The sequence below is a fragment of the Eulemur rufifrons genome, chromosome 15, assembly GCF_041146395.1.
Source record: "Eulemur rufifrons isolate Redbay chromosome 15, OSU_ERuf_1, whole genome shotgun sequence".
In the NCBI taxonomy this organism is placed as follows: Eukaryota; Metazoa; Chordata; class Mammalia; order Primates; family Lemuridae; genus Eulemur; species Eulemur rufifrons.
Window position 1 is genome coordinate 60683648 of NC_090997.1, and position 14058 is coordinate 60697705.

General features: G+C 37.2%; 1 protein-coding gene across 1 annotated transcript in view; it reads right to left on the reverse strand.

Annotated features, from left to right (window-relative positions):
- The window catches only part of RTN4IP1 (reticulon 4 interacting protein 1), a 69953-nt gene that overhangs the window by 43919 nt on the left and 11976 nt on the right, over window positions 1–14058 (reverse strand). The window contains exon 5 of the mRNA XM_069489238.1: window positions 2055–2103. Coding sequence (XP_069345339.1) covers window positions 2055–2103 — 49 coding nt within the window. The remainder of the gene's footprint in view (window positions 1–2054; window positions 2104–14058) is intronic.

The following is a 14058-nucleotide window of genomic DNA, read 5'->3' on the forward strand; positions in this document are numbered from 1 at the left end:
AAACGTCTAACCACAACAGGAACAGCCACTGGGCCATCCTGTTCCTGGAGGCTAGGGGCACTGTTTTATTTTGAGGTAAAATTCATATAACAGATCATTATCATTCACCATTTTAACAATTTTTAAGCATATAATTCAGTGGCTTTCAGTATATTCACAATGTTGTGTAACCATTACCACTAATTCCAGAATATTTTCTCCACCCCCAAAATAAACCTCATGCCCATTCCCCATTCCCTTCCCCTGCTACTCCCTGCCCCTGACAACCACTAATCCGCTTTCTGTCACTATGGATTTGCCTACTCTGGACATATGATACAAATGGAATTACACAACATGTCACCTTTTGGGTTTGGATTCTTTCACTTAGCATAATGTTTTGAAGGTTGATCCATGTTTTATACATCAAAATTTCATTCTTTTTTATGGCTGAATAATATTCCATTGTGTGTGTGTGTGTGTGTGTGTGTGTGTGTAAGTTGATAGATATTAAGATGATTTCCATTTTTTATTATGAATAATACTGCAATGAACATTCATGTACAAGTTTATGGTTGAATGTATGTTTTCATTTCTCTCAGGTATATACCTAGGAATGGAATTGCTGGGTCATATAGTAATTCTATGTTTTACATTGAGGAACCAACTATCTCCCACACAGCAGCTATACCCAGGAATATATGAAGGATCCAATTTCTCTACATCTTTGCCAACATTTTTTTTTTAATGTTTATTTTTTATATAGCCATCCTAGTAGGTGTAACATGGTATCCCATTATGGTTTTGATTTGCATTTCCCTAATAACTAAAGATGTTGAGCATCTTTCCATGAACTTATTGGCCACTTATATATATTCTTTGAAGAAATGTCTATTCAACTTCTTTGCTAATTTTAATTAGGTGGTTTGTCTTTTTGTTGTGGAGTTGTAAGAATTCTTTATATATTATGAATACTAGACCCTTATCAGATAAGTGATTGGCAAATATTTTCTCCCATTCTGTGGGTTGCATTTTTACTTCCTTGATAATGCCATTTAAAAATGCCAATTAAAAAAGTTTTTAATTTTGGCGAAGTACAATTTATTTTTTCTTCTGTTGCTTGTGCTTTGGGTGTCATATCTAAGAATCTGTTGCCAAATCTAAGATCATGAAGATTTATTCCTGTTTTCTTTTAAGAGTTTTATGGTTTTAGTGCTTATATTTAGGTCTTTGATCCATTTTGAGGGTTGTTTTTGTATATGGTATGAGGTAGGGGTCCAACTTCATTCTTATGCATGTGGCTATTTAGTTGTCCCAGCAGCATTTGCTGAAAAGACTATTCTTTTCCTCATTTTGCCATTCTTATCAGAATCAATTGACCATAGATGTATGGGTTTATTTCTGGATGTTCAATTCTGTTCCATTGATCTGTATGTTATTCTTATGCCAGTACCACATTATTTTGAGTACTGTAGCTTATAGTAAGTTTGAAATTCAGATGTGTGAGTCCTCCAATTCTGTTCTTTTTCATGACTGTTTGGCTAATTTGGGTCCCTTGCCATTCCATATCCATTTTAGAATAAGCTTGTCCATTTATGCAAAAAGTGGCAGCTGGCATTTTGACAGGGTTTGCATCTGTATATCACTTTGGGGGAACATTGCCATCTTGACAGTATTTTGGCTACTACATTTCTGTATATATTTTAGAATCAGTTTATCAATTTCTACAAAAAAGCCTACAGAAATTGTGACTAGAAACTAGCATGGTTTTTGGCATTGGCTATTTCCTACTAAATTGCAAACTTCCATCTACTGCACTGTCCATGGTCTTTTGCCTAAAAGCTTTCCTCTATTTGTTATACAAGACATCCACATATTCACTCACATATTAAACCAATGAAAAGGTCAACACACCCTTATAAATTAGAACATTTTCCTCTTAGAAGAGCACAATGAAATTACAGTGCTTTTACCAGATTTCTCATAGCTTTAAACGAAAAATAATTTATAACATGTGGGTTTATAAATTCATGCAAACAAAATCTCCCTATTCATAATATTAAAAAATGTTTTACCTGTATAGCAAAAGTGCCAACTCCACCTGAAGCACCCAAGATTAAAGCACTGCAATGCAAAAGAAACCACAATTAATGAGAATCTTAAGCAGATATAACTAAGTAAAATAAGATCTTTTCAACATGTAACCAGTCCAGTGATAAACAATCCCCAAAGCAAATAAAGTTATTCAGCTTTCCAAGATTATATTATACAAGGATTTTTATTTTAGGTTCACCAAGAAGCTGTAAGTGCTTAAAGTCAGGCATTCTATGAATTCTTTACCATGAATACCGAATACCAAAAATACCAATAACTTGTTTTTTTTTTTTAAGTAGCTAACATGGTACTTTGTAACATATGTCTCACAATTTTTGCAAGCTAAAATTACCATAGCTACCTCTATAAAATTAGGGCCCTTTTTGGTGTGTTAGACTTATTGCTCTCTAAGAAAAATCACATTCCTGACCACATTCCTGCCAAAGCAGAATAAATATCCTATGTTCAGACATGTTCTGTCAAGCTCATCAACTTTCACAAATGGAAATCAATCTCAATTTGAATTCCTATTAAAGCAGATGAATGTGTTCTATCAGCACAACCATCTCTGTGCTCCAGGTTCTTCACATTTACTATGTTTACTCACTGCAGTCCTCCTGCCACTTAAGACCAAGGGTTCTGAGCCATAAGTTTATGGATGAGTTGAGGGAGGAGTTGGGGTTGAGGGGGTAGGGTAAGGGATTATGAACCCTCTGAAATTGTGAATTTCCTAAAATAACATGCAAAATTTGCTGTGATTATGTATATATGCATTGGCAAGGAGAGGGATTTAGACTTACCATCTATTTCCCAAAGAAGTATGTGATCCAAAATAGAATCATTGGTCAAGAATCACTTTTTTACATAGTCTTACTTTTTTTTTTTTTTTTTTTTTTTTTTAATGAGACAGGGTCTCATTATATTGCCCATGGTCACAAACTCCTGGCCTCAAGTGATCCTCCCACCTCAGCCTCCCAAGTAGCTGGGACTACAGGTACAAGTCAACTGTGCCTGGCTTCGTTTTATTCTTGAATTAAGCCAGAGCTTCAGAGAGTTGCCTACTTGGATTTCAGGTCCCCAGAAAATTGTTTGTACTGAACTACACTTGGTGTAACACTACCAATCAAGTGCTGAGGGAAATTATAAAAAGTGATTGTTTGATATTTGATGCTTCCTTAGCTAAGGAGATATTACTGAAAGAATTCTTCATGAGAACTTCCTTTATAAGTGCCCACAGAAAATATTTTTTCTGAAGACTAAGTAGTGGGAGTATCTGTGTTATTTATCCATCACTATAAATTGCATAACTGCTAGACGTAGGTAGCTTTTGCCTTGACTTCTAGAAAGAGCAGAGGATTTTGCCACCTATCTCTAGCAAGTTCAACAGATCTTGGAACATGCATTCTGTCTATAACCTTAAGTCTAGTTTCTTTTCAATTTTTTTTCCTCTCTTACCAAAATCACAGAAGGCTGGCTGTCACCCTTTATATCTTAAAAGTTCACAATTGCTGAACCAGCTGTTCCCTTTGAAATTAATACCATTCAATGTAATTGATACAAGTCTCCTTACAAATTATGTTCCTTCTAGAAGATTACTTTTAATTTCAAAGAATTATAAATTGTGAAGAAGGGACTGTTGGGGCTCAGAAAACAATACCCCAAAGTAAGGCGCTTTGAGATGCTGAGTATCCTTGAACCAAAGATGCAGCCTCAGAACCAAAGTCTCTCTGACCACCTACCTCCCCCACCCTGGTCTCTTTCCCCTCTGCCTCTCCCAAAGCACAGGAAGGGGCTTCCCCTGAAGTTCCCTTATAAGACCAAGGGAAGTTCCTCCAAAAGGAATGCAATCATCTTGGGCCTTTTCCCTATAACCTCACCAAAGATTAACTCAAAGGAAAGAAGATGCCACACCCAGAGCCCAGACGAACTGTGTCATAGGCTACTATCTATTCCTTGGCCCCATTCGTCTCCCCTAAAAATCATTTACTCTTCCTTTAAAATTGCCTCTCCCACCTCCTTCTCCCCGATGAAGAAGGTAGTTAAGCTTTAAACATCTGGTCCTTTGAGTTTCATACTTTGAGTGACTTCTATGTACCCGCACGTTAGTATCAGCACAGTGCTCCACCACCGACAATGACAGCAACCCCGACTTCTCCAACAGTGGAACTGCACATGCCCACACACATGGCCCAGGAACCTGAGAACCAGTCTTCCCAGGGCCCACTCCCACGGTCACTGGCACCCGCCATCCAGGGACCTAGGGAACAGCCCACTCAGGGGCCACCATCACCACTGGTGCCTGCATGCACTGACCAAGGACCTGAGAACTGGTCTACCCAGAGCCTGCTGCCCAGTCCAGCAGCAGGGCCCACTGCATGCCCACTATCCAGAGGCCTGAAAACTGACTTGCCTGATGTCCCCATTCCCAGAAAAACTGTCTCACAACCTCCAAAAACAACTATAGCATAAGCCACTAAAAAACTTGCAGATACTGCTGATGTTGATTAGAGCCAAAAAACAAAAAAAACAAAAAAAAACATAGACTTTACTAACGTGCCTACCCAGAACCAAAGCCAAAGCACTGTATTCAACCAACATTACAGATAAACATTTACAGAAAAAAAGTCTTTCCCTACTAAAGATGCTTCATGAAATTAGAAAAAGTGACTGTTAAACCAGATGTGCAGATATAAACATAAGGACACAGAAACATGAAAAAGTAAGAAAACATGACACCTCCAAAGGAATACAATAATTTTCTAACAACAATCCCCAAAGAAAGGGAAATCTATAAAATGTCTGAAAGGGAATTTGAAATAATGATCTTAATGAAACTCAGCAGGATACACGGGAACACAATTAGACAATAAAAAGAAAAAAGAATCAAAAACAATTCATTGGCCGGGCGCGGTGGCTCACGCCTGTAATCCTAGCACTCTGGGAGGCCGAGGTGGGCGGATCATTTGAGCTCAGGAGTTCGAGACCAGCCTGAGCAAGAGCGAGACCCCCATCTCTACTAAAAATAGAAAGAAATTATATGGACAGCTAAAAATATATATAGAAAAAATTAGCCGGGCATGGTGGTGCATGCCTGTAGTCCCAGCTACTCGGGAGGCTGAGACAGGAGGATCGCTTGAGCTCAGGAGTTTGAGGTTGCTGTGAGCTAGGCTGACGCCACGACACTCACTCTAGCCTGGGCAACAGAGTGAGACTCTGTCTCAAAAAAAAAAAAAAAAAAAAAAAAAAAAAACAATTCATAATCTGAATGAGAAATTCAATAAAGAGATAGATACCATAAAAGGGAACAATACAGAAATCTTGGAACTGAGGAATTCAATGACTGAAATAAAAAAATACAATAAGGCTTCAACAATAGAGTAGAACAAGCAGAAGAAATAATTTCTGAACTCTATGACAGTCTCTTAAAAAAACCCAGTCAGTCCCCTTCCCCCCCAGCCCCCAAAAAAAACCAATAAAGAAGAAAACAGAATGAAAAAGCCTACGTAACACATGGGACACTACTAAGCAAACAAATATTTGCAGTTTGGTAACTCTAGGAGAAAAGATGGGGAAAGGCATAGAAAACCTATTTAATGAAATAGCTGAAAATTTCTCAAGTCTTGGGAGACATATAGACATCCAGATACAGGAAGCCCAGAGATCTCCAAATAGATTCAACACCAAAAAGTCCTCTCTGAGATACAGTATAGCTAAAGTGTCTCAAGTCAAAAACAAAGAGAATTCTAAAAACAGCAAGAGAAAAGCATCAAGTCATACGTAAGGGAATTCCCATCAGATTCCTCAACAGAAACCTTACAGGCCAGGAGAGAATGAGATTATATATTCAAAATGCTGAGAGAAGCAGCTTTCAGCCAAGAATATTATAACTAGCAAAGCTAATCTTCAGAAATAAAGGAGAAAAAGTCCTGCTCAGATAAGCAAAAAGTGAGGGAATTTATCACTACTAGACCAGACCTACAAGAAATGCATAAGAGAGTCCTATACTTGGAAACAAAAGGACAATATCTATCCTATCATCATAAAAGCACACACACAAGTATAAAACGCACTGGTAGAGCAGATATATAAATGAGAATGAGAAAGGAAAGAAATATTATCACTACAGAAAACCACCATACCACAAAGATAAACAATAAGAGAAAGAAAGGATCAAAGGATACACAAAACAATCAAAAAAGAATAAACAAAATGACAGAGTCTTCATCTATAAATAACAACCATGAATGTAAACGGTCTAAATTCCCCAATTAAAAGATATAGACTGACTGAGTGGATTTAAAAAAAGGACCCAACTATATGCTGCCTATAAGAAATTCATTTCACCTATAAAGACACAAAGACTAAAGTGAAAGGATGAAAAATGATATTCCATACAAATGGAAACCAAAATGCAGAAGTAGCTATACTTGTATCACAAAATAAACTTAAAGTCAAAAAACAAAAATAGAAAAAGAAGGTCATTATACGATGGTAAAGGAATCAACTCAGCAAGAGGATATATCAATGTAAATATATTTGCATTTACCACCACAGCACCCAGTTATATAAAGCAATTATTATTAGAACTAGAGAGAGAGATACACTCTAATACAATAATAGTTGGGGACTAAAACACCCCACTTTCTGCCTTAGATAGATTGTTAGAAAGAAAATCAACAAAGAAACATTGGGCTTAAAGTGCACTATAGAATAGACCTAATAGACACTTATAGAACATTTCATCCAACAGCAGCAGAATACACATTCTTTTCATCAGCACCTGGAACATTCTCCAGGATAAACTATATGTTAGGCCACAAAGTAAGTCTCAATAAATTTTTAAAAATCAAAATCATATCAAGTATCTTCTCAGACCACAGTGGAATAAAATTAGACATCAATAACTAGAACTTTGGAAACTGTACAAATACCCAGAAATTAAGCATTATGCTTCTAAACAACCAATGGTTCTATGAAGAAATTTAGAAGGAAATAAAAATAATCTCTTGAAACAAACAAAAATAGAAAGACAGCATACCAAACCTACGAGATACAGCAAAAGCAGTAATAAGAGGGAAGTTTACAGAATAAACACCTACATCAAAAAAGTATAAAGATTTCAAATAACCTAACGATGCACCTCAAGGAACTAAGAAAGCAAGAACAAATCAAACCCAAAATTAGTAGGAAAAAAATAATAAAGATCAGAGCAGAACTAAATCAAAAAATACAAAAGATCAACAAAATGAAAGTTGGTGGTTTAAAAAGATAAATCAAATCAACAAACTATTAGCTAGACTCAGAAAAAAGAAAGACCCAAATAAACAAAATCAGAAATGAAACATAAAGACATTACAACTGATACCACAGCAATACAAAAAGTCATTAGAGACTATTATGAACAACCATAAGCTCATAAATTGAAAAGCCTAGAGAAAATGAATAAATTCCTGGACACACATAACCTACCATGACCAAGAAGAAACTGAAAATCCAAACAGATCAATAATGAGTAACACATTGAATCAGTGTCGGCCCATTTTCTGTTCCTTATAACAGAATACCTGAAACTGGGTAATTTATCAAGAAAAGGCATTTATTTCTTACATTTTTGGAAGCTAAGAAGTCCAAGGTTGAGGGGTCACATCTAGTGAGGGCCTCCTTGCTGGTAGGGACTCTCTGCAGAGTCCCCCAGTGCAGCACTGGGCATCACCTGATAGCTCTTCCACTTCTTATAAAGCCGCCAATCCCCACTCCCATGAAAATCCATTAAACCATTAACCCATCCATCCATTAATCCATAAACAGATTAACCCATTCATGAGGTTAAACCCCTCATGACCCAATCACCTCTTAAAGGCTCCACCCAATATTGCCACATTGGGGATTAAATTTCACCATGACTTTTTGGAAGAGACAAACATTCAAACCATAGCAATCAGTAATAAAAAGTCTCTCAACTAAAAATAGCCGAGGACCAGATGGCTTTACTGCTGAATTTTATCAAACTTTTACAGAAGAGCTAATGCCAATTCTTCTCAAACTATTCCAAAAAATTAAAGAGGAGTAAATTTTTCCTTATTCATTCTATGAGGCCAGCATTACCCAATACCAACAACCAGATAAGGACACAACAAAAAAAGAAAACTACAGGCCAATATCCCTGAGGAACTCAGATGCAAAAATCCTCAACAAAATACTAGCAAACCAAATTCAGCAGCACATCAACAAGATAACACACCATGACCAAGTGGGACTTACCTGAAGGATGCAAGAATAATTCTACATATGCAAATCAATAAATGTAATATATCACTTCAAAAAAATTGAGGACAAAAACCATATGATCATCTCAATAGATGCAGAACAAGCATATGACAAAATTCAACAACACTTCATGATAAAAACTCTCATCAGATTAGATATAGAAGGAACATAATAAAGGCAATATATGACAAACCCATAGATAGTGTCATACTAAATACGGAAAAGATGAAAGCTTTTCCTCTAAGAACTGGAAAAAGATAAAGATGCCCACTTTCACCACTCTTATTAAAAACACAGTACTGGAAGTCCTACTCAGAGCAATTAGGCAAGAGAAAGAAATAAAGGGTATCCAAATTAGAAATGAGGAAGTCAAACTGTCCCTCTTTGCGGATGACATAATCTTATATATAGAAAAACCTAAAGACTCCACCAAAAAACAGTAACAAACAAATTCAGTAAAGGGGCAGTATACAAAATCAACATACAAGAATCAGTAGTGTTTCTACACACCAATCATGGACTGGAAGACTATCATTAAAATAACCACACCACCCAATGCAATCTACAGATTCAATGTAATCCCTACCAAAATATCCATGACATTTTTCACAGAAATAAAATTAAAAATCCTAAAATTCGCATGGAACCACAAAAGACATCAAATAGTCAAGACAATACTGAACAAAAAGAAGAAAGCTGAAGGCACCACACTACCTGACTTCAAAATATACTACAAAGCTATAGTAACCAAACAGCACAGTAGGGTGAATATAGTTAATAATTTATTGTATATTTTTGAAAAGGTAGAAGAGAGAATTTTGAATGATCCCAACACAAAGAAATGACAAATGTTTGAGGAGATAGATATGCTATTTCTGATTTCACCATGACATATTGTATAAATACATCAAAATATCACTCTGTATCCTACAAATATATACACAATTATCATGTGTCAACTAAAAATAAAAGGAAATACGATCATCCCTCGGTATACTTGGGAGACTGGTTCCAAGACCCCCGTGGATACCAAAATGTGCACCTATTCAAGGTGTCTATTCCCCACTATCCCCCTGGCTTACAGAGACAGCCCTCCATAAAGGGCAAGTTCTGTATCCTGTGAATATTGTTATTTTCAATCCACATTTAGTTGAGAAAAATCAGTGTATAAGCGGACCTATGCAGTTTAAACCTATGTTCAGGAGTCAACTATAAATAAGGAAGGAAAGAAAAGAAAGAATAAATGAAAAAATAAATTTGTATGCCTTTTCTCTTCTTAATCTATTGTCAATTTATTTCAGCAGACTGAGTTATAGAACCTTAAGAGGATAGAAGGAAAGTTCCTTTTGCCCCGACAATCCACTCCCCTTCAAAACCTTTCAATTCACACATTTCATAGCTTTAGTACTTCCTAAACAGGGAAAAAAGCATTAAAACTGCTTCATCGACACATCCCCAAATTAATTCACCTACAAAATATTTTACTTTCTTACTTTTGGCCATTCTTATAGAAGTGTAGCTAGTCAACTCTCAATTAAGTTCTTCACAATGTAATCATCTCCACTCTCTGACTTTTCTTTTCCTATTTCCTGAAAGAACTCCTCTCCTCAGAAACAATGGTGTCCTCATTCTTCCCCCATTCTTCCAGGCTCGTGAATGCCTTCACTACCTGCTAACGGTCTCCTTTCCCTTAAAGGCCTGAGTCCCAGTTTCCCTCCACAATACCCTTGACATAGCCTGAAATCTGATATCTATCCCACATATTTGGCATTTGTCACACTGTTAACTATTATACATGTGTTCTGCTTCCCAAGCTATTCTGCAAGCACTCTAGGACAGAGACCTCACATCATGCCCTGTGATACTGCCCTGGATATAGCAGATGCCTGATCAATGTTTCTTGACTTTAAAAATCATCCAATCAGCATTATATCCTACAGTCAATAGTTGTTACTACCTCAAGTGACGGGATCACCTGGCTACTTGAAAAACTATAGTAAAAGTTTCCTCCAGTAAAGAAAAGCTTGAAAATAATTTCTAATTCTCTCTGTGTGTGAATGCTGAATACCAAACATAATGGCTGGTTCAGGACCTAACTGCCTGACACATCTTTGACCTCATTATTGTCAGTTCATCTCTTCCCCATAACGGTTCATCCAAAGCAGCCTCATTCCCTCAAATAAAAAAGCAAAAATGTGTTTCACAGCAGGGCTTGGCAGACAGGGTGGTTCTGCAACAGCAGCTTCAGTTCCTGATGTTGCCACCTGATGGCAACCCCAAAGTGCAAAAGAAGCAAGGAACAGGCCCAGTGAAATGCTCTTAACTTGTAAAGAAGCCCTGGGGACACATCATTCATGGGCCTGTAAACTCCACATTTTAAGCAGATTCAACTAGGGCCCATCTCTTCTTCAAACAAAGGAAGTCCCCAAAAGGACAGCAGGCAAAATAAATTTTCAAGCCAGCAATAAGTCGGTTCATCCTCTAAGGTCTGAAATGCTATGGCTGAACTAATTATCCTTGTACTCTTCAAAGTACTTTCACTGCAAAGGGAAGACACTGCTGTTGCTTACCTACCAGTGGCCCTTCACTCAGGTGCTACACAGTGTGAATACTTTTACCTAGCTTGCTAGGCCACACAATGTATTCAAACATCACAAAGTAGAAGCCTATTTGTTATAGTGAAGAAATGTGTGCTGTATTATTTGTCAGTTTATATAAAGTGCCCAGGAAATGCTTGCAAGAAGCACTGTAACTTAAAATTGCCAAGGTTTTTAATCACATGCCTCTCTTACTTCTTAAGTCCACATACAGAGCTCCTTTTGAAGTCAGTAGAAATTGTACTAGTGGCAGATATTAAAAATATACAGAATATCTGAACAATTATGACACGAATACATTCTTAAACTCTAAAATCTAACTTGCTCTGAATTCTTCTTAAACATACATTAAGGTACTATAGCTATATTGTCTTCTTTTCCATGACTGAGTCACTCTTTATTTAGCATTTGTGTACCTAAGTCCTCTACAATCACAGTTTTCAGTATTACAATCTTATAAGGTAGGGCACCAAAACCGTAAGTGCTTTACAAATAAAAAATATATGAAACAGGCTCTAAAACAGCAAGATATCCAGAAGCAGAAAATCATCTTCAAATTTCTACACTCTGGCTTGGCCCCAGAAACCTCGGAATGGCAGGGCTGGGGATCTAGAGACCTGGGTTCTAGTCTCAACTCTCTAATGTAATCCTTAGACCTCAGATCCATCAAGTGTGAAATGACAACGACAAAGGTATACTCTAAGAGTCAATGAAAAAAGCAGGCACTCTCAATCGAATTTAAACTTCTATTTTTGTTTTTCTACTTTTCTAACATTAGAAGTATATGGCCTTCATGATTCTCCCAGACCACTTACTTATGGGGGGGTGGGGGGGGAAGCCACATTACAGGATTAGAGAGTGTCATCTATTAAACCCTAATCACTTTAAAACAAAGATGATTTAAATAAGGCTAAATTTTCCATCAGTAGAAACAAATGGTCTTTAAAAAAATAAGGAGGATGCTGAAAATGTATCTCATTTTTTCAGTTTCAAACACAACTTTTAAATCTGGAAAAAAACCGGTAAAAGACAGCAAAGTATCTTAGCATGCTAAGTTTATGCTAAGTTTACTCTCTAAAGTGAGTAACGCCTTGAGTAAGTGGAAGAACGGAGCTACAAAACAGTCAACCAAATGAGACCAAGACAGCCTAAGTTTGTGTGTCCCCTTCTTCTAAGCCTCTGTAATTCATGTTGACATTTCCAAATTTACAAAAGAGCTCATGTATAATTAGATGGTGGAAATTTATACACATTTTCTCAAGAAAACAAAGCTATTTATACACCTTGGTAAGGTGCCCACGGTTAACCATTTGTAAAGGTTCAGTTAACCTATAATGGAGCAAGAATTTTATACACAGGGTAACAACAGTTGTTACCTGAAATGTATTCAGAATTACACCCAGGAGTACTGAGAATGTATCTCCCCAAGTGAGATACATGCAGTGGGAACCATCCCAAATCACTGGTTCCTTCAATCTTGTGCAGAAGCAGAGAGAAGGAAGAAATGTTTGTGATGGGTGACAATAGAATAGATGAGAGAGAGCTGTAGCACAGTCAGAGAAGGATTTACCATGGAACCAATGAAGCTGAAGCTTACACAACGAAGCTAAACCCCTCCATTTACACAGGACCCTGAAGGGAGCCCTAGCAATATATTTGCATGGACACATGTTTTTGTAAAATTTGCAAAAGTAAGGTATGCTAACCACAATCAGTTAAGATTGCTGTCTCTTTCCACTCCTATACTCTCTCATCATACTTTCCCTCTTGTCAGGTGATACGAGATTTGGTGAAAAGGAAGTTGAATTCGAAATACATTTGTTTTGGGTTTAGTGGTAAATACTCATATGGTTCATGGTCACTTCGGCATAGAGTTAAATTATTGCTAGCTGTTCTGTTTAACAACCAGAAATATTCCTACCTCTCACTAAAGTCAACTCACCTTAGCATCATGACATTTGATTAAGGAAAGACTGGGTACCACTGCCACCCAGCACAGGATCATGTAAGTAATGAAGGAGAAATAAGGTTAAACAAGGTTTAAGACATAGAGAGCCAAAAGCTAGTCAGTGGGAAAGTCTTCCAATTAAAAGATGTAAGAACTTACAGTATATCACTAAAGGGAAGACATTAACAACAAATTAGTTAATAAGGGTTGTCAGTTAAAATAATATTTTAGGCATATTCACTGCAGAAGAAAACTTGAAATGCCTTGAAATCTTATAACTTATACATAAAAGAAACTTGTCAAACTTGGAACAATGTTTTCCAACAGTCCTACATTTTATTTTATATGACATGAGCAATAATGAGTTGTGCAGCGGAAGGTGAGGGAGCAGGGTTTATGAACAACATCAGCTTTTGGCTTAAGGTAAATCACAATTAACTGAAATTAGGAATACAGAGGAAGAGTCGGGTGGTAGTTGGTAAGTTTTGTTTTGCACGAGTTTGAGATACAAAGGGAACATCTAACTGGAACTCAGTAGAGGTTAGAGTTAGAAATACCATAAGTTACCCAACTATGAATAGAAGCTGCGAGTAGACGAGATAACTCTGGGAGACAGAGAGGAATGATGGAGTGGAACACTGGGAATACAGCCCCTTTAGAAGGCTGAATAAAAAGGGGGGTCTTTTTAAAAATGACAAGATATGGTCAAAAAGGCAAGAAGAAAACTAAAGGAGTTTAATGTCCCTGAAACCATACAGAAAATAAGTACTAAGGAAGTGATCAACAGTACCAGATACTTCACAGAGGTCAGATTAAAATAACAACCGAAAAATGTCATTGGGCTTGGCAACTTAGTCAGCTATCACCCCAGTGAGGGCAGCTGCAGGTGAAAGGCAAGTCTAGAAGCTGGATTACGGTGCATTGAAGAGTAAATGACTTCTAAACCTCACAAGATATTAATGGTTGCCCCAATCAGTCAGAAAGCCATTGTATAAAACACAAATTGCCAGGAGTAAGGTTTCCACTATTCCTTCTGAGCCATTCTGGGGCTCCCCGAAAATAGGTCCTAGAGCGGAAGATTCATTTGCATCACACAGGCCAGGCCAAGAGCCTTCACCCTCACTCTCCACTTCCCCTCAAACCAGTTTCTACATGCAAGTAAATAGCAGCGGG